Source organism: Eptesicus fuscus, chromosome 15 (genome assembly GCF_027574615.1).
Source record: "Eptesicus fuscus isolate TK198812 chromosome 15, DD_ASM_mEF_20220401, whole genome shotgun sequence".
In the NCBI taxonomy this organism is placed as follows: Eukaryota; Metazoa; Chordata; class Mammalia; order Chiroptera; family Vespertilionidae; genus Eptesicus; species Eptesicus fuscus.
In genome coordinates this window covers 48,861,636-48,888,514 of record NC_072487.1, presented here as the reverse complement: position 1 = coordinate 48,888,514, position 26,879 = coordinate 48,861,636, and the positions used below count along the sequence as shown (strand labels likewise).

General features: G+C 43.0%; 2 protein-coding genes across 3 annotated transcripts; one reads left to right on the top strand and one right to left on the bottom strand.

The window, feature by feature from the left end:
• Positions 1-1,585: 1,585 nt before the first annotated feature.
• On the bottom strand, positions 1,586-15,444 carry CHMP5 (charged multivesicular body protein 5). 2 transcript variants are annotated; one of them, XM_008141988.3, is made up of 8 exons: positions 15,113-15,444; positions 13,885-13,989; positions 12,471-12,517; positions 10,682-10,775; positions 10,475-10,546; positions 6,375-6,483; positions 4,990-5,102; positions 1,586-2,276 (listed from the first exon to the last, which is right to left on the bottom strand). In XM_008141988.3, the coding sequence occupies exons 1-8, from the start codon at positions 15,179-15,181 to the stop codon at positions 2,226-2,228; spliced, it is 660 nt and encodes a 219-aa protein (XP_008140210.1). In that variant the 5' UTR covers positions 15,182-15,444; the 3' UTR covers positions 1,586-2,225. The 2 variants fall into 2 exon arrangements, with proteins under 2 accessions (XP_008140210.1, XP_054583442.1); XM_054727467.1 differs by lacking the exon at positions 15,113-15,444 and adding an exon at positions 14,303-14,704.
• A 74-nt stretch (positions 15,445-15,518) lies between these two features.
• Positions 15,519-25,950, top strand: BAG1 (BAG cochaperone 1; the record flags this gene model as incomplete). Its single annotated transcript, XM_054726848.1, has 7 exons — positions 15,519-16,179; positions 17,988-18,116; positions 19,450-19,532; positions 21,312-21,425; positions 23,829-23,936; positions 24,777-24,839; positions 25,653-25,950. Coding segments are annotated over 7 exons (1,248 nt in total), but the record flags the coding sequence as incomplete, so codon positions are not given.
• Between the last annotated feature and the right edge of the window lie 929 nt (positions 25,951-26,879).

The following is a 26,879-nucleotide window of genomic DNA, read 5'->3' as shown; positions in this document are numbered from 1 at the left end:
GTTGGTCTAGAAAGAAACTCACTACAGTCTGATTCATTTGCCTGTCAGCATAACTATTATTGCTCGTCTCACATTCAGTTCTTATAAGTATATCTCTAGTGACACATGATCTCGTTCATCTAGGGGAAATGATGAACAACATAGACTGATGAACAAGAACAGAACCAGAAACAAGGAGGCATCGATCAGACTATCGGGCCTCAGAGGGAGGATAGGGGAGAGGGTGGGGGGAGGGGGGAGAGATCAACCAAAGGACTTGTGTGCATGCATACGAGCCTATCCAATGGCTAAGTTCAACAGGGGGTTGGGGCATCCGTGGGGAGGGGTGTGGGATGGGAATGGGGGATGAGGACAAATATGTGACACCTTAATCAATAAAGAAATTAAAAAAATAAAAAATAAAGAAATGAGCTATCAAGCCAAGAAAAACACATGGAGGAAACTTAGATGCATATTACTTAGTGAAAGAAGCCAACCTAAAAAGGCTACATACTATATGATTTCCACTAGATGACATTCTGGAAAAGGCAAAACTATGGAGGCAGTAAAAAGATCAGTGGTTGCCAGGGCTTAGGGGGGAGGTAGGGAGGTACAGGACAGTGAAACTCTTTTGTATGGTACTTCGATGGTAGGTATATTGTCAAAACCCATAGAATGTACACCACCAAAACTATGGACTTTGAGATAAAATCTATCAATATTAGGTTCATGGATTGTGACAAATGTGCCACTCTGGTACAGAATGTCTTCAGTTGTGGGGTTGGAGTGGTGGGCGCAGATGTGCATGTGTGGGGATAGGGAGTATATGGGAACACTGTATTTTATGCATGATGCTGCTGTGAACTGTTGACACATGAATGGCTGGTGCATGTGGCATTGTGAGGCACCCAGCAAGGTGGAGGAGGGAATGTTGCTGGTGAAAAGTTGACTGTGGAAAGGAGGATGGATCATGAGAGACCCTGAAATCAGGCAGGAATTTGGACTTGCCGTACCACTCCCAAGAAAAGAAAGAAGCCCCTGCTTTTTTATTGTTAATAAATCCTCACATGAAAATAGCATGTTGTAGTTAACAAAGTACTCATGACAATTATCTGCATTCTTCCTCACAAGAGCCTTGTGAGGTAAGCACAATTTTACTAATAAGGAAACAGAAGCGAGGAGGCTACTTAGTCGTTATTACATAGCAGACCCAGGGCCCAAGCCTGGATTATTCCTCAGTCTTTCCTCTATACCACAATGCCACCGGGTAAATTCAATTTCTGTAGTGGAGTTTTTAGGCTGAATTGATGTTAAAATTATATTAAATTTTTGAAAATGATTTTTAGAGAAAGGAAGGGAAAGAGATAGAAACATGGATGAGAGAGAACTATCAATATTGATCAGCTGCTCCATGCATGTCCCCTGTCAGAGATTGAGCCCATAACCCCGACATGTGCCTTGACCAGGAATCGAACCAATGACCTCTTGGTGCATGGGTCCATGCTCAACCACCGAGCAACACTGGCCAGGCAACATTAAAATTATATTAAATTTGGTTTCTACAGTGGAGGTTTCAGGCGGAAGTGATATTATTAAAGTTATATCCTTTTGAAAAATATTTATTGAGTATAAATAAATGTCCTATACATTAAATATCAAGAAATATTCATTACTGATTACAAGTCAGGCTGTAATACTGAGGGAACCATAGAATAAAATCATCCACTCATGACATAGTAATAATTCCATTCCAATATTGGACACAGTAATGGTTTACTCACAAGACACAACAATACTCATCAAAAAAGGCCATCACTTTAACCAACCTATAATACCACAATAGAAAATGATTTTGAATCGTAATATGAACAGTCCCAGAAATCCCATCTGCCTTATCAATTTTATCAGGTCAATTTGAGATTGTGGAGTTAAACTATCATAAAATCTAAAGAGTCCCATTTCCTTGATTTTATTTCAAATTATTAAGGAATGAAATCATACATGCCCATTGATACTTTTAAGTAAGTTAGTCTTTCCTAAGAGAAAAGGAATAAAAATTTAGTACAAAGAAAGCATTCCCCCAAACGTTGAGTCTCTTAACGGAAAAAAAAAAGAGCAATGTAATTAACTTTTCCTTCAAAGAAAGGAAAGAAACCATGATCTGTCATGGTAAATATGGAAAGTTAAATATTTCCTAGTCCCAGAATATGTATTTATTTTACAAGATGTACTTGAGCGATGCAAGTCTATGAAGCAGGGATTTGTGGCAATCCGAATTCATCCACAAGGACTCCATCCTGTAAAAAGGGAACAATGTTTTAGTGCCACTATTTATCTTTTTTTAAATTTTTATTAAATGTATTGGGATGATACTGGCTAATAGGATCATATAGGATGATAATGGCTGGTGCATGTGGCATTGTGAGGCACCCAGCAAGGTGGAGGAGGGAATGTTGCTGGTGAAAAGTTGACTGTGGAAAGGAGGATGGATCATGAAAGACCCTGAAATGTACACAAAAGTGTAAATTTCTAAGATACAAGATCTATATAGTATACTGTGTGCCCACCACCCAAAGTCCAACTATACATTAGGCCCGTTCCCTCTGATAATCACCACACTGTTGTCTATGTCCATGAGTTTCAGTTTTACATCCCACATATGAGTGAAATCATGTGGTTCTTTAGCTTTTCCTGATTTATTTCACTTAGCATATTCTCATAGTGCCACTATTTTTCAACTGATTAAAAAAATGATTACAAATATTTAATAGTTAAAACTCATCTCCAAATGATTAATCCATGAAAATCAAAATCAGAAAATGAGAATGAGATTTTTTTATGAAAGGTAAAGAAGGAAGTGATGAAGCTGGACAAGAACTGGAAGAGATCAAAGAGGTGATCTTTACGGGGTAAAGAAAGAGTAAGAGAGAAAAGGAACAGAAAGAAAGGAACAGAAAGAAACTGCAGTGTGAATTTAGAAAGGGGAAAACAGGGCTGGGAGGGTCAGGAGGAAAGGCTGAGGAGTTAGTCCTTGCCTCCAGATTCCCATTTTCACTCTGATGCCTAAAGTGAACAATTAACTTTCATAACCTCCCAAATCCTTGAAGGAGCAGTGCTCCAGAACAAGCAGTTACTGCCATAACATACTGTCCTACAAACTTATAGACAGTGATACCACTATCAACTTAGAAACCATATCCCAACAGCCCTTTAACTTAGGAACCTGTGGCCTTCTAGAAGTAGACCTAACATACACGCTTCAGGGAATTAAAAAGGTAGGCTATGGTGGTATTCATAAAAATTCACGCATGCTGAGAAAAAACAACCTATGCACCTGGAACCTTGAAGTGGCCAGAGGTGTGGGGATGGTGTGAGGGAAAGGTAAGATGACCTCAGGCTCAAGGGAGATGGGAGGAGTAAAGGAAGACAAACATTTACAGAAATCAGCTAGAAGAGATATGAGAAATTGCTGGCTACTTTTTGATGCCCACATTTTACAGGTGGAAAAACACTGATGAAATTCAGAGAGAAGACATGAATTGCTAATTTGCTCAAAGTTACACAGTGAATAAAGGCAGAGCTGAGACTGGTTTCCACTCAAGTATTCTGTCAACTACACTGTGCATGTTGGGAGATAAGGCAAACACCAGGACTGTAACTGTCCGATGGCAACAACAAAAAAATAACATACTACACCAGGAACTAAGATGGAATGAGCAGGATTTCATATGCTGCAAAATTTTATCCTATACTAGAGGCCTGATGCACAAAATTCATGCAAGGGGCTCGGCCCTCGCAGCTGCGGCGGATTGCCTTGGCCCTCGTTCGGCTGTCCAGTCTAATTAGCATTTTATAGATAATAAAAGCATAATATGCTCATTAGACCGAACAGAAGAATGACAGTCAGGACGAAGCCAGGGCTGCAAGGGCCAGCCGAGGCTGCGAGGGCCAAGTCCCTTACACGAATTTTGTGCATTGGGCCTCTAGTTTATTTATAATAACAAAACCATGTCACTTTGGACAGGGCTTTAAATTCGCAAAGCCCTTACATACAAGATCTACTTTGATCTACACAACAATTGTGTGAGATCATACCTATATTTTACAGATGCAAGGACCAGAGAAATTCGAAACAGCTAAGTGATTTGCCAAGGTCTCAGTCAGTGGCAGAGACTTCAATCCAGTGTCCTGCTTCTTTTACCGTATTGAATTAGAATCATTCTACATTAGGTTTTATACTTAAATTGTTAATCCCTAGTTTAAAAACATCCACCCTCTAATTAACCAGTGTTTCTGGAGAGTAGAACTTTCTTTTACTCTGCAGCCTAGCACAGTTCATGCATGTGTTGCTGATGTTTTTCCAGGAAATGTCTAAAACCTAAAAAAGGCACTCAGTGCAAATTCACAACAAGGGTAATTTGTAATCTATATATATAAAAGTCTAAGCAACTGTTTGACCATTCGACTGGTAGCTATGATGCGCACTGACCACCAGGGGGCAGATGCTCTATGCACAGGCATGGAAACATGGAACAGACTAATGAATCTCAGAGGGAAAGGGGGAGGAAGGAGGATGGGAAGAGATTAACCAAAGATCTTATATGCATACTAGAGGCCTGGTGCATGGATTTGTGCACCGGTGGGATCCCTCGGCCTGGTCTGCAGGGATCGGGCTGAAACTAGCAGTCCTACATCCCCTGAGAGGTCCCAGATTGCGAGAGGGCACAGGCCAAGCCAAGGGACCCCACCAGTGCACGAATCCATGCACCAGGCCTCTAGTATTACATAAATTGTCATTGTATAAAAACATTTCTGGGTCTCTGTGACACCATCTACACAGCCTGTTCATAATCCAATGCAAGAGAACTGGGCTTTCAAGGGTATCCAAAATAATGACTGAGACAGTCTTTCCTTGTTTTAACTTAATAGTACTTTTTAGAATCCCAGACTGGTGATCAAGCATAAACCTTTATGATTTGCATAGAAATTATAAACAGAAAAAGCTTTCACCTTATTCTTTGCATCAGTGGGAACACCTTCTGGAATTGCAGGTGCAGATGCTGCTTCATCCAAGTAAGAACTGTCTTCATCAGCCAGAAGTTCATCACCCAGTGCATCCAACTCTGAAATTGAAATAGTCAACATAAAAAAAAATGTGGAACCAAGAAAACTGGCAGCTTGTATTAAGAAAGCCCATTATTTATTAAATGAACATATAAAAACAAAGGAAAAGGGATTATTAATTTCTATTTTCAAAATAAAAGATGAGCATTATAAGAAATTTTCAACGGAACTGATGTGATAAAATCTATGAAAAACCAAAATCAAAATCAAACAAACAAAACAACCATTCTTCATGGGTTTATAAGGCCCCTAGTCTTCACGAGAAGAATCTATAGTTATCAGTTGACCAATTCAAATTAGAAAATCCTGATAACATTAAATATAAATTCTCTCTCATTTATTGATGAACTTGAAAGAAGACAATGAAAATAGGCAGAAATTGTTGTATACTAAGTAATCATTACATGAATCGGGCTTTTCAAAAAAGTGTATCGTAAATTGAGTAGAAAGTGACCAGGAGGAAGGATAATAGCAGGCAAAAACTCTTTAGGGGAGATTCTAGATGGGAAATAAGAAAATTAAGAATTTTGTGGGGTTGGGAAGGCTCTAGGCAAAAGCAGAACATGGAGATGGAGCCTGCAACCCAGGCATGTGCCCTGACTGTAAATTGAACTGTGACCTCCCGGTTCATAGGTCGACACTCAACCACTGAGCCACGCCAGCCGGCAGGGCCCTACTCATCCTTTAGGTCCGATGTCCGTCTCCCATCCCAAATATGTTAGATTCCCCAGTTATGTGCTTCATGGTATCCCATAGTTCTCTAACCACTTGTGCTCTTGTAATTAACTACTTGAAAGAAGCAGTTTCTTACCCCTGCTTAAGAAGCTTCATGAATTCAGGGGTCATATTTGTTTTCTCCAATGGTGAATCCCCAAACCTAACTGTGTCTGGTATATAGTAGATGCACAATAAGTACTTATGAACTGCTGTTTCTTGATCTGCTTTGCTAGTCTGAGGGACAGGAATTCAAGTAGCAAAATAGGGAGACCAAAATCAAAACAGCAGGGAAACGCAGTGTTTAGATACCAAGCACCGGTCAGCAGAGGCCTTTGAGTGGACCTTCCTTCAGAGCTTGTCCATCCCAAAGTTGTAGGTGGAGTATGCAAGTCCAATGTGACTGCCTCACAAGCTGTCTTCCCAAAGACTGGACCGTAAACTACCTCTCAAGTAACCCTCACAGGAATTTTCTCTAGCATTTGGGAAAAGGTCCCAGGCAGTTGCTCCTTTCAGACTCTAAAGCTACATATGCATTGCTTTTCCCAAAACGTTACCTGCTTCTAGGTCATCTTCATCTATCTCTGGAGTGCCATAGCTACGACTCAGTGCTTCTTGGATTTCATTTGCATCTTCCATCATATCCTCTAGCTGGTCTTGTAAATCCTATAGGAATATATGACACGATTTTTATTAATTTCTTACCATTTTACTCTACCTCTTGCCCCTATTCTCTCCTCTGAACTTAGAAAGAAGTAATTTTTAAAAAGTTGATGTACAAAAAAATGCAGAGCACATTAACAAGTTCTCAACAACTGTTAGCTCCCCTCTTTTACCTCAGTCCTTGTCTCTAGTGACTATTTTTAGTCAACAGCTGAGCAGATGCCCCACTAAAGGACAGGTTCAAGTAACTCCTGCATGTTCCTTCTCATTAAAACTAAAAGAAAGTGAGCTTAAGGAAGTATTTTTAAAGATAAAAAATATGAACAATAAAGTGGCAATAAATACTTATCTATCAACAACGGAATCCTATCTAATTAAAGAGTAATATGCAAATTGACCATCACTCCAACACACAAGATGGCCAGCAGGGGAGGGCAGTTGAGAGGGACCAGGCCTGCAAGGGAGGGCAGTTGGGGGCGATCAAGCCTGCAGGGGAGGGCAGTTAGGGGTGACCAGGCCGGCAGAGGAGGGAAGTTGGGGGCGACCAGGCCTGAAGGGAAGGGCAGTTGGGGGGGACCCAGGCCTGCAGGGGAGAGCAGTTGGGGGGGGACCAGGCCTTCAGGGGAGAGCAGTTAGGAGTGACCAGGCCTGCAGGGGAGGGCAGTTAGGGGCAAACAGGCTGGCAGGGGAGCAGTGAGGCATCAATCAGGCTGGCAGGCAGAAGTGGTTAGGGGCAATCAGGAAGGCAGGCAGGCAAGCAGTTGGGAGCCAGCAGTCCTGGATTGTGAGAGGGATGTCCGACTGCCCATTTAGGTCCGATCCTACCTGTATCGGGCCTAAATGGGCAGTCGGACATCCCTTGAGGGGTCCCAGATTGGAGAGGGTGCAGGCTGGGCTGAGGGACACCTCCGCTCCGTGCACAAATTTCGTGCACCGGGCCTCTAGTCTAATAATAATAATAATAAATGAACAAAGAATCTAATGAACAAAATAAGCTGATGAATAAAATAGAACCAGAGGCATAGAAACGTGGAACAGACTGACAAATCTCAGAGGGAAGTGGGGAGGGGAGGCAAGAAGAGATTAACCAAAGAACTTATATATGTATACATTCATTACCCAAGGACACAGACAATAGGGTGGTGAAGGCCTGGGGTGGGGCAGGATCCGGGTGGAGGGAGGCAATGGGGGGAAGATAGGAGGGGAGACACACTATAATACTCTCAACAATAAAGATTTAAAAAAATAATAATTATTTAAAAATCACAAGTTTGAAGATTTTCCCTAACAATAACTACAAATATAATTGACCTATATAATCCTTCTCCTGTTTTTGGTGGTAAAATTGTAAACTTAAAAATAAAGAGGGCCCTGGACAGTGGTGCTCAGCGGTTAGAGCGTTGGCCCATACACCGAAGGGTCATGGGTTTGATTCCCAGTTAAAGGCATGTATCTGGGTTGCAGATTAGATCCCAGGCCCCAGTCAGGGAAAGTGCGGGAAGCAACCAATCGCAGTGTCTCTCTTACATCGTTGTTCTCTCTCCCTGTCTCTCTTTTTTTCTCCCCCCGCCCCTCTCCTTTCCATGCTCTCTAAAAATCAATGGAAAAAATATCCTCCGGTTAGGATTAACAAAAAATAAATAAATAAATGGAAATAAAACTGGCGATCCTGCATTTGAAATTAAGGTGCCTCATGAAAATCCAAAATCCTATTGCAAGAATAGATACCCATCAACTGTCATTACAGAAAGTTTACCTGAAACATTACACCAAGCAACAACTACACTATCAACATTTTTCCTAATTAACGGAGAAAAAGAGGTAATTGAAGTAAATAAATTACTCTTCTTGAGTTAGCCAAAGATTGACTATTCTATATAAGAAAGGAGGCAGTAGCAGAAACAATTAGGTGGTATAAAAAATTACAATGGGTCTGCCATGGCTGGGGAAACAGAAATGGAAAAAGGAAAGGTTTGAGATCTGAGACCAGGCTGGTGAAAATCACGGACTGAGGACATAAATCATCTGTGAATAATCTACTTGTGCTTAACTGTAACACTACTACAAGGCCAGAAAAAATGTAAAACCAATCTAAGAAGGGGTACAGCATAATAAAGGGCCGTTAGTATAATGGGTTGAAGAGCTAACTCTGGAGTCAGACATGTCCAAGCTAAATATTTTTTATTACTCCATGAAAAGTAATGTCTCTAAGCTTTAATTTCATCATCATTAAAATGGGATTATTAAAAGCATACCTCATATGTAAGGATTTATTGCAATAATATATGTCAAACACTAAGCAGTTAATAATATATATCTTTTACTCTGTCAAGGATGTGCAGAAAATGTACTTTTCACATTACTGAAAATTCCATATAACAGGGTTGTGTTGATAATGCAGAAGGCCCAAATCAGCATCACTTATGCTTCAGAACTTCTAGAGCAATGCAAAACATTTGAAAACTCCTTCCTAGCCCCCAAATCAGAAGTTTGTTTTTCCAAATAAAGGGTAGAAAGTAAAATGGAAAAAACATTAAAAAAAAAATTTTTAAAGCCCTGACCGTTACAGTTCAGTGGTTAGAATGTCAGCCTGCGCATGGAAGGATCATAGGTTTGATTCCCCATCAAGGGCATGTACCTGGGTTACAGGTTTACTCCCTGCCCCAGGTTGGGGCTCACCTCCCAGTCAAAACATGATCTCAAGAGAAATGCTAATTAAAACCTAATGACATTATTAAAAATATAAAGAGCATTACTAGCAAAGAGAACCAACTCCACACTAGGACTGTTTTAAGTACTCTACATATATAACCTCATTTGACACTCATGACAATCCTAGGAGATGGACAGCAACATAACTACAATTGAAAAAACAGACTAAAAAAATCATTGAGTTAGAAGTAACAGGAAACTGGGTGTTTATTTATCAGTGCGTATTACATGCCAGGCATTGTGCATGTAGATACACCAGCTCATTTATTTCATCTTCATACTAGAGGCCCGGTGCACGAAATTCATGCACGGGGGCGGGGGGGTAGGTGGTTCCTCAGCCTGGCCTGCCCCCTCTCCAATCTGGGACCCCTTGAAGGATGTCCTGCTGGTTTACAGAGATGGGGCCTAAACCGGCAGTCGGACATCCCTCCCAAAATCCGGGACTGCTGGCTCCTAACCACTCACCTGCCTGCCTGCCTGCCTGATTGACCCTAACCACTCTGCCTGCCGGCCTGCTCACCCCCAACTGCCCCCCTGCCGCAAGCCTGCTCACTCCCAACTGCACCCCCCCTGCTGGCCTGCTCACCCCCCCCTTTCCTCCCCACTGGCCTGCTCGCCCCCAACTGTCCCCCTGCTGGCCTGCTCACTCCAAACTGCCCCCCCCCTGCTGTCCTGATCACCTCCAATTGACCCCCACTAACGGGGTGAGGGACTGAGGGTTGTTTTCAGGCTGGCCACACCCCCTTCAGGGTGGGGGGGTCCCCACTGGGGTGCCTGGCCAACCTGGGTGAGGAGCTGAAGGCTGTTTTCAGGCTGGCCACACCCCCAGGTGATCCAGGCTCCCAGCCCCTCCTTTTTTTCTTTTCTTTCTTTTTTTTCAGTGCCTCCTTGAGCAGAGGCCAGGGCAGGCCAGGGCAGGTGGGAAGCTTGGTTTCCTCCATTGTCAGGGGCAACCCAAGCCTCCTGCTCGCTCCAGCTCCATGGCCACCGCCATCTTGGTTGGGCTAATTTGCATACTCACTCCTGATTGTGGGTATAGCAGAGTGATGGTCAATTTGCATGTTTCTCTTTTATTAGTGTAGATTAGCCATATGTGGTATTAGGAACCTTGCATTAACAAAGAAAGTGAGACCTTTGGTGCCCTTTTTCAAAGTTACATATTTATAAATGAGAGGCCCAAAGTTCAATCCCTCCCTCTTCCGTGCCCTTCCCATCACATACACATTCAATTGGATTCTTTCAGAAACTAGTGCATTCTTGCAGAAGCCAGAATACATCTCACCTCAATCTGATCAATTTTCACTTGCTTGTATGCTTTCTTCATTTCCTTTACTCCCAGTTTCATAGCATCAACCTAAAAAAAAGATTAAGAAAAAAACACAATGTCTTAAAAAGACATGCTGGTTAAACTGTCCTTTAAAAACCATGGAAAAGAGCACAAGAGTACAAAAATAAAATAAAATCACGGGAAAAGGTGCTATAGAAGTACCGTGGTCTTAGTGTCTTTCAATGACTGGATGGTGTAATTGGCTTGTTCCATGTTAAATGACTGCTGGGCAAGATTGTCCCGCTGCTGCTCATACCTTTTTAGAGTAAATTGAGAATGGCAAATGTGAGACAGATATAAATCCTCAAGAAGAAAGTATGTCTAATACTAAATAAGAATTTTCTTTTTTAAAAAAGTTTTAAAATTAAATATACAATAAAATTGGCTAAAACAATCACTCTAACCCAGTGATTTTCAAACTTGTTTTCATTTCATGGCACACATAAACTAATTACTAAAATTCTGCAGTAGACCAAAAAATATATATTTTTTGCCAATCTGACAAGAAAATAGATGCCATTTTGATTCATTCACACCAGATGACTATTGTTATGTTGGCTGTTGTCATTTTTTAATTTGGCAATCTAAGGGAAAAGAGGTCAGTGCTCCTGACTTGTCAGGTATTACATGTTTTAAAAATTCTTGCAGCATGCCTATTGAAAATCACTGCTTTAACCAAATATCATTTGATGCAACCCTCCAGTCTTTTTCTTTTGTATGTGTTTTAGTTATAACACTATTTTCCATTTAATATTATAACTTTTGTTGCTACAAGGTCTTAATATATAAGTCTTTATAATGTTTTACATTATTTCCTATGCTAAATTCCCAGAAGTGGAATTCTGGGGCAAAGGGTAAGACTATTTAAGGACCCTTAAATCTCCTGGTGGGAGGGAACAAATATCCAAGATTCCCAATTTCACAAACAAAAATTAAAAAGGCACACTCTTCCTGGTGGTGTGGCTCAATGGTTGTGTCAACCTATGAACCAGGAGGTCATGGTTTGATCCCAGTCAGGGCACGTGCCCAGGTTGCAGGCTCGATCCCCAATGTGAGGCATGCAGGAGGCAGCCAATCAATGATTCTTTCTCATCATTGATGTTTCTATCTCTCTCCCTTCCTCTTTGAAATCAATAAGTGTGTGTGTGTGTGTGTGTATGTATATATTTTATATATATATATGTATATAATATATACACACACACACACACACACACACACACACATGTATATGTGTGTGTGTGTGTGTGTGTGTGTGTGTGTGTGTGTGTTTTAAGGCACACTCTAATTAAATAAATAATGGGAGAACCAAACCCTATAGATCTGGGCAGTCCAATACAGAAGACATAAGCCACATATGGTTATTTAAACTTAAATTGATAAAATTAAAGCCTCAATTCCTAGTCATACTAGCCACATTTCAAGTACTCAATAGCCACCCATGGCTAAAACCTTTTGAACTGGACAGCATAAATATAGAACATCCCTATTAGCAAAAAGTTCTGTTTAAATAGATGGTATGCCCTAGCTGGTTTGGCTTAATGGTTGGAGCTCTGGCCCGCAGACCCAAGGGTTATGGGTTCAATTCCCAGTCAAGGGCACCTACCTGGGTTGCGGGTTCGCTCCCTACCCCTGGTTGGGGAGCCTGTAGGAGGCAACCTGTCAATCGATCTCTCTCTTTCTCTTCCTCCTCCCTTCATTTCACTCTCTGAAAATCAATAGAAAAAAATATCCTAGGGTGAGGAGTAAAAAAAAAAAAATTTTAATGGATGGTGCTACAAAAGATGTTGCTGAATATAGAGGGGAATAAAAAGCCAGCTAACTATATATGTACATAAAATTTGTAATTACATGAAAAATGCTTATAAAATGGTATAAAAACCTGAAGGAATGGCAGATCATTTCTTTTGGTCAAACCTGTGGAAGAAAGGAGATTATGCATATAACTTACATCCGCTTTTGCTTTAAAACCCGCAAAGCTTTCTGCTTGACCATATTCTGAGGAGAAAAATAGATTTTAATGAAAAGAAGTAAAAAGTATATATATGGTAAAAGAAATCTTCTATATCCCCAAATGTACATATCTACTTATTCTCTTCTTCAAATTAACCGATATGGTGTCTCCTGTATTATTCTTCAACTCCCAAGGACAGTCATTAAGACTCAATTCTTCTTTGCCTTTGCATCCCATATCTCAGTATAAGAACTGCATGTCTTTTTACTAGTGCACATTATATTAATTCCACCCCAGCCCCAACAGTGCTGATTTTGTATATCCAATTACCTTAGGAGATCCCCAACTTGGACATCCTGCTATCCACTCAAACTCAAAAACACACACAAACTCCTCAACCTGCTCTCTCCTTGGAAATTACTAACAGCCCCATCGATCTCTCACTCCTTATATGAGAACCTTTTTATCAACCTTACCTTTCCTCTCTCTGTTGTCTCTTCATGAACAGTTACTACTGATTGTCAGAACTCACTTTCAAATTGAATCATATCATTCTCCCAACTACCTCACCATGGTTTAAGCTTTCATCTAATCAAATCTAAATGAGCTTTCCTGCCTCTGGTCACTAAAACGGCTGAGAAAAGCTGCTTGTCTCTTCCCTTGTCACTTTCTATACGGTTCCATAAATCATTTTATTTGTCTCCTCCAATGGAGGGAAAGCAGATGTTATTACTTCACAGACATTAATAATACCTAACATTTACTGAATGTTTCTATGTACTAGACACAGTGCTTTGTAGGTCACATGAATTACCTCATTTAATCCTCACACTATTAAGTAGATATTATCCCCATTTTACAGATGGGAAAACTGAGGTTCAGTGATGGTAAGTAACTTGTCCTCACTCAAATGGTTAATGTTATAAAGATGGAAGCAAAGACTATAGTTCTATATCCACAATCCATGCACTTTAGTACAGTACTCTATGTTTCTACCTAGCAGAAGAGGAAAATAAGAAATTAGGTGACTTTATCAAGGCCACTTTTTTCCCAGCATGCTACTCCTTAAACAGTCTATTACACCTATCTAACAGGACCAGCTTGGCAACTCATTATGCCTGAACACGGCTTAGTCCTTCTCTCCAGATTGCCACTTTCTCAGCAGAATATGCTAATTCCCACATACATGCTTTTCGACATATGATCAGTATCTTCTCTCCATCAGGTCAAATCCCAGTCTCCATTTCATATCTGGTTGTAAACTCTCTTCCCTGAAGGATACACCCTCACATAGGTTTTCTACTTACCAGACTGTGAGCATGCCTTCTGTTATCTCTCACCAGCCCCTCAACACATGCTATTTCCACAGGTGCTTAAATTAGGCTGTCACAGCAGCTCCTGCCTACCTTACCTTTGCAGGACTTTCCCTCATCTTCTTGATCTGATCCTTATACTTCACTAGCTCAGCATCCAGTCGAGAAATTTTCTTGTCAATGGATTCTGCCCTACTGTCCACCTTAAGGGGAAAAAAATAAAAGGCAGTGGTAGTTATTATAATACTAGAGGCCCAGTGCACGAATTTGTGCGCGGGTGGGGGGTCCCTAGGCCTGGTTGGCGATCGATAGGGGCCAATAGGAGCCCATCTGGCCAGCTGGCAGGGGGTGGGCTGCAGGAGGTTGGCTGTGGGAGTGCACTGACCACCAGGGGGCAGCTCCTGCATTGAGCGTGTGCCCACTGGTGGTCAGTGAGCATCATAGCAACTGGCCCACCCGCTGTTCAGTAGACCAGTGATAACTATCCCTTAAGCTTTTATATATATAAATACTTACATGAGAAGAAGCAAGAGAGAAAGGAATATGCAGGAAGAAAAGAAAAATAAAGAGGATCATATGGTGAAGGGAGGAAAATATTTTGGAGCTCCAGGCTTCCAGCCTGTGCTGAGCTCTTTACCAGCATGTGCCCAAAGGGGGGTAGGGGTGGGGAGTGGTTGGAATCCCTAGACAGAAACTTTGGGAGGCTTTTATACACTATACTCCATCCCCCAGATTCTGATTTTCCAGGGTCTCCCTCAAGTGCGTCTGGGCAGAAAAATAATTTAAGAGTCACTTGACTAAGTGCAATTTCCCTAGAATCAGAAACTAGTCAGGCTAGGGACTCAACCAGGTGTGTGAAAAGAGCTCGTGCGCTGTAGACTGGCTGGAGCTGTAGATCTAATGCTGTTCTTTAGAGGGTGGTAGCTTAATGCCCAGGACCAGGGTTCTGAATTTTGTTACTGAGATCAAGGATCAGGTACAGATATATTGACCTAGATTGTCAAGCTGAGGGTCCTGACCTGGGATGAAAGAGGGGTAATGACAAAGTGGGAAGTGTATACGGGATAAGGAAAGAGCGAGTGGACGCGGCAGTGGGCATCAAGGGTCAGGTGCCAGTTGGGGGAGACAGTGATAGGTCAGGGGTCTCTGGTTTGTGGCGTCAGGAATGACCTGGGTAACAGGAACAAAGGTGGAGTGGAAAGGGTCGAGGTGTAATGGGCCCGGGACCGGGAATGGGGTGGAGGAGTAGGAGCCGGGAGCCGGGAGGTGGGTGGGGTAAGGGGGTTCAGAGGCCCCGAGCCTAGCTATGTGTAGTCAAGCGCCCACCGTGCCGATGCAGTCAGTCAGGTTGGGCGGCGGAGCCTTCGGTTTCGCTTTTCCGAAGAATCGGTTCATCTTGGCCGCGAAGAAAACCCAAACACTGGAGCAAAACCAGAAACGGAAGCAGAGACAACACCGCCAAGGTCTTGACTTCCGGCTCCCCGTGCGCAAGCGCACTGTGCCTCCCGGAGTTTCCAGAGGCCTTTGTCGGGTTTTCAGCTCGGCCTTTTCCGGGGAAGAAGAGCTCCAGGAGATTGGAGGCGCTGGATAGAAAGTCAGCAGGGGGCGTGGCCACGCTGGGCGATGTGAGGGCGTGGCTTCAGGTCAGCAAGGCGGGGCCTCATCTGAGTGGGTGGGACCCCGGGCGGCTTCCCCAGTATAGGGTAGGGGCGGGGTTCGCCCCAAGGGGCGTGGCCGGAAGGCCGGGGCGGGGTGGGACGGGGAAGTAGCCCCGTGGGGTTGCACCGAGCGGTGCTCAGCTCCCACCGCTGGGCAGGCAGCAAGTGCGGGTCTGGCGGAGCGCGGTGGCGCGCGGAGACCGAGAGGCGACCGCGGGCGGCAGGGCCCCCGGCGGCGCGCCACTCGGTCGGGCCGGGAGTCGCGCCAGTCGGTGTTCCCGGCCGAGCGCGGTCCGCCTCCCTCTCAGCGATCATCCGGCCTGAGGGCGGCCAGAGGGCATGTCGGACCCCACAGAGGCGCCGCCGCCGGTGCGCGCGGGCCGCGGGTGAAGAAGAGAGTACGGCCTCACTCGGTCCGGAGCAAAGAGGTGGCCCGGAGCGAAGAGGGGGTCCGGAGCGAAGAGGAGGTGCTGAGCGAAGAGGAGGTGCTGAGCGAACAGGTGGCCCGTAACGAACAGGTAGTCGGGAGCAAAGAGGGGGTCCGGAGCGAAGAGGTGACCGAGAACGAAGAGGTGACCGAGAACGAAGAGGTGACCGAGAGCGAAGAGGCGGCCCCGAGCGAAGAGGAGGCCCCGAGCGAAGAGGAGGCTCCGAGCGAAGAGGAGGCTCCGAGCGAAGAAGTGGCCCAGAATGAAGAAATGGCGGCAGCCGGACTCAGCGTGACCGTCACCCACAGTGAGCACGGGTGGCCGGGTGGGCTCCGTGCCGGGCCGGGAAAATCCGGCAGGGTCTGTGTGTGTGGCTACACGTGTCCTCCGGAAGCGCATGTCCTGGTGTGTGTCCTGGCGTCCGGAAGTGTGGGTTCTTGTTTGTGTCCGTGGGGCCGGTTTTTGTGCGGGGTCTTGTGTCAGAACACCTTTCTCTGACGCAGTGTTTTGTTTCAGGTCATTTGTTTGACCTCCGAATGCGTGCTTCACGCGGTGGTCCTGGTTGCACGTGTTCATGTTGTGCCTGCACAGTTATTGTGGGTCTTTGTGTCAGGCTTGTATTTGGCCATGTGTGTGGCTGCTGTGTGTCTGGACACCTGTGTGTGTCGAGTCTGAACTCATGTACACTGTTTGAGTGGGCCGTGGGTCCAAGCATACGCTCTGGGCACCTTTCGGGTCTGTCTACTGCTGGAGTTGACACTGAACTAAACTGAATTCACAGGCGAGCCAAGTCCATGAGGTTTTCCTCAGGACCAACCGTGGGAGACCCTAGGGCCTCAGATCTGAAGACCAGGATTCTGGATCCTGCAGTTTTGAGTGATCTTGGGCATCTAGTTGCTCTCTGTGAAGTAGAGTTGCTAAAACCTGTCCCAACCCTAGCTGGTTTGCCTCAGTGGATAGAGCATTGGTCTGTGGACTGAAGAGTCCTGGCCTGGGTTGCGTCCTCGATCCCCAGTAGAGGGCGCGCAGGAGGCAGCCAATCAATGGTTCTCTCATCATTGATGTTTCTCTCTCTCTCCTTCTCCCTTCATCTCTGAAATCAATAAAAATATATGAAAAAACAACAACACACCTGTCACATTGACTTCTAGTCTGTTGAAGCAGGCTCAAAGCTTAGCCTGGTGCATGGTAAACAGACTACCGCCTACTGCCCACATACCTGAAAGAGAATTGGCACCTCTGCTCCAAAAAGAAATTTTCTGCTGTTTTGAGTTTATTCACTCATTTGTCTATTTTTTTTGTTTGTTTTTTTGTTAATCTTCACCTGAGGATATTTTTTCCATTGCTTTTATGAGAGTGGAAGGGAGAGAGGGAGGGAAGGAGAGAGAGTCAGAGAGAAGAGCCAGAGGGATAGAGAAACATTGATGTGAGAGACACATCGATGGCACACAGAAAGCTAAGAGTGAACCTGCAACCCAGGTACATGCCCTTGACCAGCACTTGACCCACTGAGCCACATCGACCAGGGCTCATTTGTCTGTTTACTGAGCACCAACCATGTATGTGTCCAGGTGTGCCCAGTGGGAGAGACTTGGAGGAAAAATAGTCCCTTGCCAATTATAGCAAAGGAGACAAAGGCCAGTACAATACAGACTACAGGGCAGTCAGGCCACAGGAGGCAGGTGGCTTGTGATAAAAAGCATGGACCCTGGTATCAGATCAGAGGTCAAGTGCTGACTCCACAGTTGGGTCTCCATAGACAGGTCTTAACTGGACTGACACAGTTTACTTATCTGTGAAATGGGGAATAATAGGTAGTACCTACATCATAGAGGTGTTCTGAGGATTAAATAAGATAATGCATGAAATGAGACTGGTCAGCCCCTTGTGCATGTTAAGTACTCAGATATTAGCTGATATCACTAATATTGTTAGTTATAATAGTGGAAACAAAAATCCTTGAAAGCTGGACAGATGGGGGAAGGCTGATTGGAGGAGGGGGCATATGAATTGGGTCTTGAAGGCTTGTAGGCTGGGTACATAAATATAATGAAGTGTCAGCCTATATTGGTTCATGTGGAAAAATTTTAATTGAACCCTTTTCTCTCTCCTCAGGCAATGAGAAGCACGACCTTCATGTTACCCCACAACAAGGCAGTAGTGAACCAATTGTCCAAGATCTGGCCCAGGTTGTTGAAGAGGCCACAGGGGTCCCGCTACCTTTTCAGAAACTCATATTTAAGGGTAGGCATTTCTCTTCCAGCTTTGAGCCCTTATGGCTAAATGACCTATTTAAAATTGCTTAACCTTACCTAATGGTAACTCTTAGCTTTCAAAATTGGACAATTCTTATTTGCTATTTCTTCATTTATTTTCTTTAGCAAATATTTATTGAGGACCTACTGTGTACTGACACTTCCAAACATTTGGACAGGTATTAGAGTTGAAGTCACATGAGGGTGGCAGAAATCTTACCATTTTGATGAAGCCCATGGGCAGTCTTCCCTGGCTAGGTTATATCCTCTTCCCATTGTATGTTCACATGGCACTCCCTACCACTTCGGCATAACTTACATTGAAATTACTACTAAATAATTGTTTTTGTAGTTGCAGAACATCTGATTTCTCTGTTAGAATAACAAACTCTGTGAGGGCAGAGAAACTGCTATGTGTCCAACGCTCAGCATAGTGCTGACACAGAGGGCGTTGAATGAACACACTTACCAGGAGCCTGGCTGTGGCAGGCCCAGTGGATGATGCTGATTTCTGCCGGACCTACCCACTCCACACCTCCACCCTCTGTCTTCCCATTCTCATGGTAACCCATTATTTTGGTATCTGATGGAGCCAGATTTATCTCATTTGGTGCCAGTCACAAAGAATTTAGTGATGGGAAGTACTTCTATTTATACTTCACAATGTAACTACTTGTTTTTTATTTTAAAAACATTTTACTTTAGAATTATAAAGGAAATAGAAATTCACGTTTCAAAATACAGAAAGCACAAAGAAGAAATGCTCTCCTGGCTAAAATCTCTCATAACATTTTAGCATATTTCTGTTCAACCTTTTATTTTGTTTGTTTGTTCTGGCTTCCAGAAGTGTGGGTTCTTGTTTGTGGACTTTTATTTATTTATTTTTTTAGTTGAAAAAACTAGGCTTATATTGATTACACAGTTTTTATAACATTTTTTTCTTATAACACTGGGTTATCAACATTCATTGTGGCCTTGAAGTTTCTTTTAAAAAATGAGCTTTAATGCCTACAAAGTCTTCTAGTGTACTGATATATAGTTCATCAGCCCCCTTTTCCTGAATTTTTGGCTCTTTCTTGTTTATATGAATAAGGTTGCACTAAAAATTATTGTAAAGTGTTATTGTGCAGGCACACATCCAATTATTTGTTTACATTAATAGCTGAAGTGAAATTACTGAGTCAAGACACCTAGTTCTAGAAAGATTACACCAACTTATCCTCTTCTCATTAGTGAACTCTCTTGTCTCCTGTACCCTTGCTGAAATCTGTTTTCAATGATGTGCAATTGTTACAACTTGGCAGTCTTTTTCTTCTCTTCAGGACAGTCTCTGAAGGAAATGGAGAAGCCATTGTCTGCAGTTGGAATACAAAATGGTTGCCGGGTCATGTTAATTGGGAAAAAGGTAAATTTTTTTTTCCACCAGAACACAACCAAATCAAATGCTAAGGCCTTTTATGCATATTTCTGTGTAGAAGGCAAAATTGGGGACCTAGATGCTGCATTGGTGAAGCACTCTCTAAACAAATGTAGTCTCCATTTGTGTGATGGGGTTACCAGTTTTGTTGTCCTCATGCCCTCTGGCTTCTGTTGGTTAGGGTTCTCGCTCTGAAAGTCAGGAGCAGCTATGTTGCCTCAATAACACAACTTTTGTGTTGGTGGTGGAATCTCAGTCCGGTTATAAGGTGCCTAAGACAGCCCTTACTTAGAGGGAATTTGCAAAAGAACAATTTGTTAAGCCTGGAGATTTAAAAAATAAATACAAGTTTTAGGCTCTCTCTCTTTAACCGCCCTTTTTACTAAAATCTCCCAGAAGGTAAAAAACTGGCCAGAAAGAAAGGTTCGGACTAAAGAACTGGGAGAAAAAGAGCCAATTATGACAGGTGAGGACAATAGCTTATTGGTGATGAGAGAGGGCCATGGCCAGCCCTGCATTGTGACACAGTGGAATTGTTGGTCATATGAAGTTCCCTTACTTTGAGTGAGGTGGCTGACTCAGAGTGGATAGAGGGTGAGATTAGCAAAGTGGAGGCAAAGAAAATCCCGTCCAGGCTTGGAACTGCTAGGAGACTGGCACTCGGGATTTCGCCACAAAGTAGAATGTGAATAATTTGGAATAGTATAAAAGCAGGAAGATATTGGCTCTGACTGCCAATTGTTTAGGTGAGAGAAGGGGAAATACTCTAGATTTCTTGCTCAAGGTTCTGGGTGATGGACAGTGGGCAGAACCCAAAGGTTGAGTTTGAAGAAGCTATAGGACCCCTGATTGGAGCTGTCCTGGGCTGTGTAGTACCAAATCTGATTCAAATCTCAGCTCTACTTCTTCTGGGCTATGTGACCTTAGGTTACAATAACCTCAATTTCATCATTTAAAATAGTACCTACCTCATTGTTATTGTTTTTTGTTTTCTTATTGTGTTTTGATAAGGCTTAAGACAATCATTCAGGTAATGTGCTTGGGATAGTATCTGGCATAGAGGGAATCCTATATAATAAAGATGTAATATGCAAATGGTCATTATGCCGTGAAGCATAATGACCGTAACAACTGTAACTGGATCACGGATCAGCAGGAGGGTGGGGCAGTGAGCTACAAGCAGGGCAGCAAGCTATGAGGAGAGGGGTCTGGGGGTGGGGTGGGGGGAGGGAGGGAGCTACAGGAGGGCGGGGCAGCGGGGGGAGAGCTACTGGAGGGCAGCAGCGAGCTACTGGTGAGCTACTAGTGCATGGATTCGTTCGCAGGGCTTATTAGTGATAAATAAAAGTATTCATCATTGTCATGTTGGTGGATGACATTTTGGAATTCTATTTAAAGGAATAGTAGAATTCTACCTATCTAGAAATTCTGAATACTTCACAGGTATTCAAAATTAGTTCACTCTCCAGGGATCAGTCTGGCTATTAATGATCAGCCCCAGGCTGAGGTTGAGTCTGGCTCTATTCTCTGAGTCCAAATTGTCAGGACCTTGCCAGAATGTTTACCTAATACCTTTTCTCTAGTCTGGAGTCTTTGTAGATGGAAAACTTAATGTATATCCTCCAATTTGCTTTCCAAGAAGCAACAGAGTTAAGACTTTCTTTTTAGTGAGTGGTTTAGTTCGATTATGGTAAAAAAAATTTTTTTTTTCTGACGGGATAGTGTTCTTGGTAATTATTGGCTTTATTTTATTCTTAAACATCTTAGAACAGTCCAGAGGAAGAAGTTGAACTAAAAAAGTTGAAAAGTTTAGAGAAGTCGGTGGAGAAGATAGCTGACCAACTGGAAGAGTTGAATAAAGAGCTTTTCGGAATCCAGCAGGTAACTCTTTGTGGGCTTTGACTTTGTACTTTCCCTAAGAACTTTCTTTTTTGGTATGCCACAGAATTTTAATAATTAGTTTGTATGTGCTATGGGATGAAAAAGGTTGAAAATCTCTGGTCTAGTTTGTTATAAAGTGTTTAGCAAAGCAAAGGATATTTCGTTGATTCATAGAAGGTACAAGTTGAGTGGATCTTAGTGGAGTGGTCATCCAACTCAATTTCTTATATTAAGAGATGGTTTCTTATATTAGAAACCAAGTAAGGATTAGAAACAGTCCCAAACCACATATTTGTCTTTGACCTCCACATTTTATAACTTTAATGGATGTATGGTTATGTTTTAATTACAAAGTAATACATGCTGATTGTATATAACTTTTAAATAAACATATGAACACTAATATGGAAAATAAAAATTATCTATAAGACCCCAACTCAAAGATAACCATTAATAAAGACTGGAATCTACTTTTTCATCTTAAGAAAATATTTGATATGGTGTTATGTACACTTAGTAAATTGTTCTTTTATTGAATAAAAATGTTGTACATTTTTTGTCATTAAAAATGACCATACTTTTAAAAACTTACATAGCATGGTTTACTTAACCAATTCTCTATTGTTTATCACTTGATGTTTTCTTTTTGGTCCTTCCAACTTTTTAATATATACATTTTCAAACATACAGAAAAGTTGAAAAAATGAGCAGAATGAATAAACATCTGTACACTCCCCACTTAGATTTAACTACTCAAAGCATTTTGCCATGGTGTATTAGTTTGCTTAGGGTGGCTTAAACAGTAGAAATTTATTTTCTCACAGTTCTGGAGGCTGGAAGTTCAAGATCAAGGTGTGTGCAGGGTTGGTTTCTTCTGAGGCCTCCCTCCAACAAGAAATAATCCAAGTTCAGTACCACTCATGTAAGCATACTGGAAAGCAGCCTTCCAAGGACCAGGGGTCTGTCTGCCCTTCAATTCTAACAAACCAATGCTCTCCTTATGCACTATGGCAACTTCTTTGTTGTATCATCTCCCCTTTCTATGAATTTTATTATCATTGGCTCAACTCACAGTTCCCGTGGGACAGGAGTCGGCATGGCTGAGCTAAGTTCTCTGCTTAGGGTTTCACAAGGTTAAAATCAAGATGTCAACTAAGCTGCATTTCCTTCTGGACCTCAGGGTCCACTTTTAAGTGCCTGTGATTGTAGCAGAATTCAGTTCCTTGTAGTTGTAGGTCTGAGAAGCCCATTTCTGGGTTGATCATAAGCCAGGGGCTGCTTTCAGCTCCCAGAGGCCACCCACATTCCTTGCCCCCTTCACCCTCAAATCAGCTTTGGAGAACTCACACATCAAATACCTCTCCTGTTTCAAATACCCAATTTCCTCCTATCACCTAATGTTCTTTTGCCATTTTTTATAATACTTCTTTGAAATCTTTAGACATAAATCTTTTTTTACTATTTCTGATAGAATAAATTCTTTTTTTAATATATTTTTATTGATTTTTTAAAAAATATATATTGATTTTTTACAGAGAGGAAGGGAGAGGGATAGAGAGAAACATCGATGAGAGAGAAACATCGATCAGCTGCCTCCTGCACACCCCCTACTGGTGATGTGCCCACAACCAAGGTACATGCCCTTGACTGGAATCGAACCTGGGACCCTTGAGTCCGCAGGCCGACGCTCTATCCACTGAGCCAAACCAGTCAGGGCTAAATTCTTTAGTTGAAATTGCTGGCTAATGTTTACCACATGTCAAATCTGCATCTGTAACTCTCGGCTTTGATAAACTTCTTCAGAGATCTCTGTTGTCACCAGCTAACTGGTCATTTGGCCAAGCAATGTGAATATGAATAAACAGCAAGATATTTAATAAAAATAATGTAAATGCTACCATTTGTTAGCATGTCTGTATCAGGAATTATATTAAGGGTCTACATACATACCCCTTTATCCTCACAGTAACCCTATGGGGTGTGGGTATCATAATCCCCATTTTAAAAATGACACGGAGGCACAGTTAGGTTAAGTAACTTGCTCGAGATCACAAGCAAGTAAATGGCAGTCAGAATTCAAGTTCAGTCCCATCAAATCTAAACCCTGTGCTCTTAATGTCTGCCTCTTGTGTGTAGGTATACTCTTCTGGCTTCGCTGAAGCCAGGCCTCAGGAGGCATTTGCAGCCCCAGTGGTTTATTTTAGAGTGGCCTATTATAGTGCTTAGGGTGGCCCAGGGCCAGCTTTTCTTTTTTTCCCAAGAGATGAAGTTGTGGGTCTGAGGTCTGGCCCAGCCTATTGGGAAGAATATGGATTCAGAGTGTGGCTCCTTCATCAGTACCTCAGCTTGGCATTTTTCATCAGCCTCAAGGAATCCTTGCAAGAATGCATTATTTCTCCACAGGGTTTTCTGGCCAAGGATTTGCAAGCTGAAGCTCTCTGCAAACTCGATAGGAAAGTAAAAGCCACAATCGAGCAGTTTATGAAGATCTTGGAGGAGATTGATACACTAGTAAGTAAATATTCACCTGAGAAGAACTAGTTTCCTTTGACTATATTTCAGCCAGTCTCACTGTTTCAGTAACGAGGCCTTATTGTCTGAGGATGTTGAGCACCTGCTGTATGCAAGGTACTGCTAGGTCTTAGGTGAATACACAGGAAGATAAGACAATTCCTCATTTCTAGCCACCCACATCCCACCAACATAGGGCCTTTAGCATTTTTATTAATGTGTGGTAGTAGCACCTAATCCTCATGAAACTTGGATCCAAATGGTCTATGGTCTCATGGTCAGAGAAACACAGGGCTTCACTTTCCTGTTACTCATGTGACTGATATTCCACTGAGCTCATTATCTGTACAGAATTCAGTCAGATCCAGATCTTGTGAGGCTTTTGGGAATCATTGACACCACTTTCCCTTTTATAGATGATAATAAATGATATTTCTAGCCTGATACCTCATTCTTGAGGGTGAACTACTCTGCTTGGGATTTGAGGATGGGGTAATAGGGAGGGGGCTTATAAAAAAGAAGCAAAAGGTGCTTTTCTTGCCATAATGAGCTCATGGTATGGCCACAACATAGTATCCATACATAGGAAACAGTGAAAGAACAAAGTTCACGTTACAGATCAGTTTCTATGGCCCAGACACTGAGAACAAAGGGAGCTTTTATAGGAGCAAGAGCCATGGAAGGGTCATGTAGAGATACCGACCCAGAAAAATTATTCCTAGAATTCATGTCTCATTCCCATTGGTGACCCATGACCTACTTGGTGTACTATGGGTATTTCTGATGTATTCTTATGTCATGTTCACCGAATTATTTATGTGTCAACTTATTCTTCCATAGGTTCTGCCAGAAAATTTCAAAGACAGTAGATTGAAAAGGAAGGGTTTGGTGAAAAGGGTTCAGGTGAGTTGTGTGGTAGAGCATTACACAGTATAAAGCGAGCATGTCAAACTCGCGGCCTGTGGGCCACATGCCTCATTTATTTGGCCCATGTTAGCCTTTGAGTTTGACATGCGTGGTGTAAAGGGTTGGTGTATGTGTTTATCTGTTCAAAGAAAGATAGTAGAAGTTGTGTGGCTTTTTTTTTTTGGTTGTTATTCTGCATGAACCCAGAATATAAGAGAATTGCTCCTCTCATGTCCCTGTAATTATGTTTGAATTTAAACTGATTGGGAAGGAAGATCACCGGAGAGCAGATGGGCTGACACATTATATAGTTCTAGGAGGCACCATTCATATGTACAGTGTCCCCTGAAATTGTGCAGTGTCAAGGCTTCCTGTCCTCACCACCCTTTTGGTGGTTATGGGCCTAGAGCAGTGGTCGGCAAACTCATTAGTCAACAGAGCCAAATATCAACAGTACAACGATTGAAATTTCTTTTGAGAGCCAAATTTTTTAAACTTAAACTGTATAGGTAGGTACATTGTTATTAACTTAATTAGGGTACTCCTAAGCTGACCTTTGCTAAAAACTCAAGGGGCCAAAGAGCCGCATGTGGCTCGCGAGCCGCAGTTTGCCGACCACTGGCCTAGAGCATTGTCAGAAACCCTGGTCCTGCACTTCCCTATCCTTTTACTTTGGGAGCCCGGGCCCTCCCTGCACAGCCTGTTTCAGCATGAGTCAGTCACGCATTGGTTCTCCAGAATGGCTGAGCACAGAGCCTTGGGGTTGGCTAGCTCCGGGTGGACCCTCACTGCCCTGCATTGATCTTTCAGGCATTCCTAGCTGAGTGCGACATAGTGGAGCAGAACATCTGCCAGGAGACAGAGCAGCTGCAATCCACAAACTTGGCCCTGGCCAAATGAGGAGAGGCGGGGAGAGGCTGTGCTGCCCTGAAGAACAGTGCCACCAGCTCTGCCCTCTGCAACAGGAGTTACCTGACTTCTCCAAGGCTGCTGGGTCACTTGGCCAATTGCCAGTTTTTTTCTCCTACACCTCAGCATATTTCCCTGCTTAAAAACCTCTATTGGTGCACCTGCTCTCAGTGAACAAGTATTGTCTTTATAATCTTAAGTAGAGCTCTTGTTTGTTTCCTCATTCTGCCTGTGTGTGGCTGAGGGCCCAAATCTTCCCATGTCTTTTGACCTTTGGGTGCTTTCGTTTGTCCTGAAGTAGTTCAGATTTATAGGCCATCCTGGTCTTCAGATACATGAGGCCTTTTTGCCCTTGTGGTCCCATAGTCCGTAGATGTAAATCAGAATCATTTGGAGGTTGTATCTAGTCAGGAATGTTGGAAATAGCTTGGAGCAGGTGTTTGGTACACAGTAGTCCAAATATCCCTCATTGTGACCTATTTCCGGAATAGCTGGTTGGGTTGTTGGTTCACAGACTCTGTACTTACTTTCCAGTGAACCTGCACAGCCATGGGCCAGGAGATCTCAGGGGGCCATTCCTGGGATGGGGCCTGTGGTTGATGTATGGGCTTCCTTGTCCCCTAGCAAATCTGTAGGAGGTAGAACCCAGTGTTGATGGAGTCTCTGCTTGAAACCAGGTCAAAATCATGTCTCGGGAAGGACATAGAGGAGAACAGAGCGAGTAAAGCAGACAGATGGTGAAGACAGCCATAAACTTTTCGGGAGTTTCTTCAACGGCATTTCTATCCACTGTACTGTCCTGTCCTGAGATCTATATTTCCTTCAAGGCTGTTCCTATCCACTTTGTGGCCTTCCCCACCCCACCACCTATTGTTATTTTTTTAAAAAAACTATATACACATCAGCAATCAGAAGAGTGTTTAAACTATTTTTTTAGGGGAGAGAGAAAGAGAAACATCAGTGTGAGAGAGAAACATCGATCGGTTGCCTCTTGTAAGCACCCTGACTAGAGATCAACAGTGCCTCTGCATGCTAGAACTCTTAAACTGGTCAGCTTCTGTCACCCCATTTTTTCACACAGTGCTCAGGAGACAGGCTCCCGATAGGCCACTCTGAGGCCAACCTTAT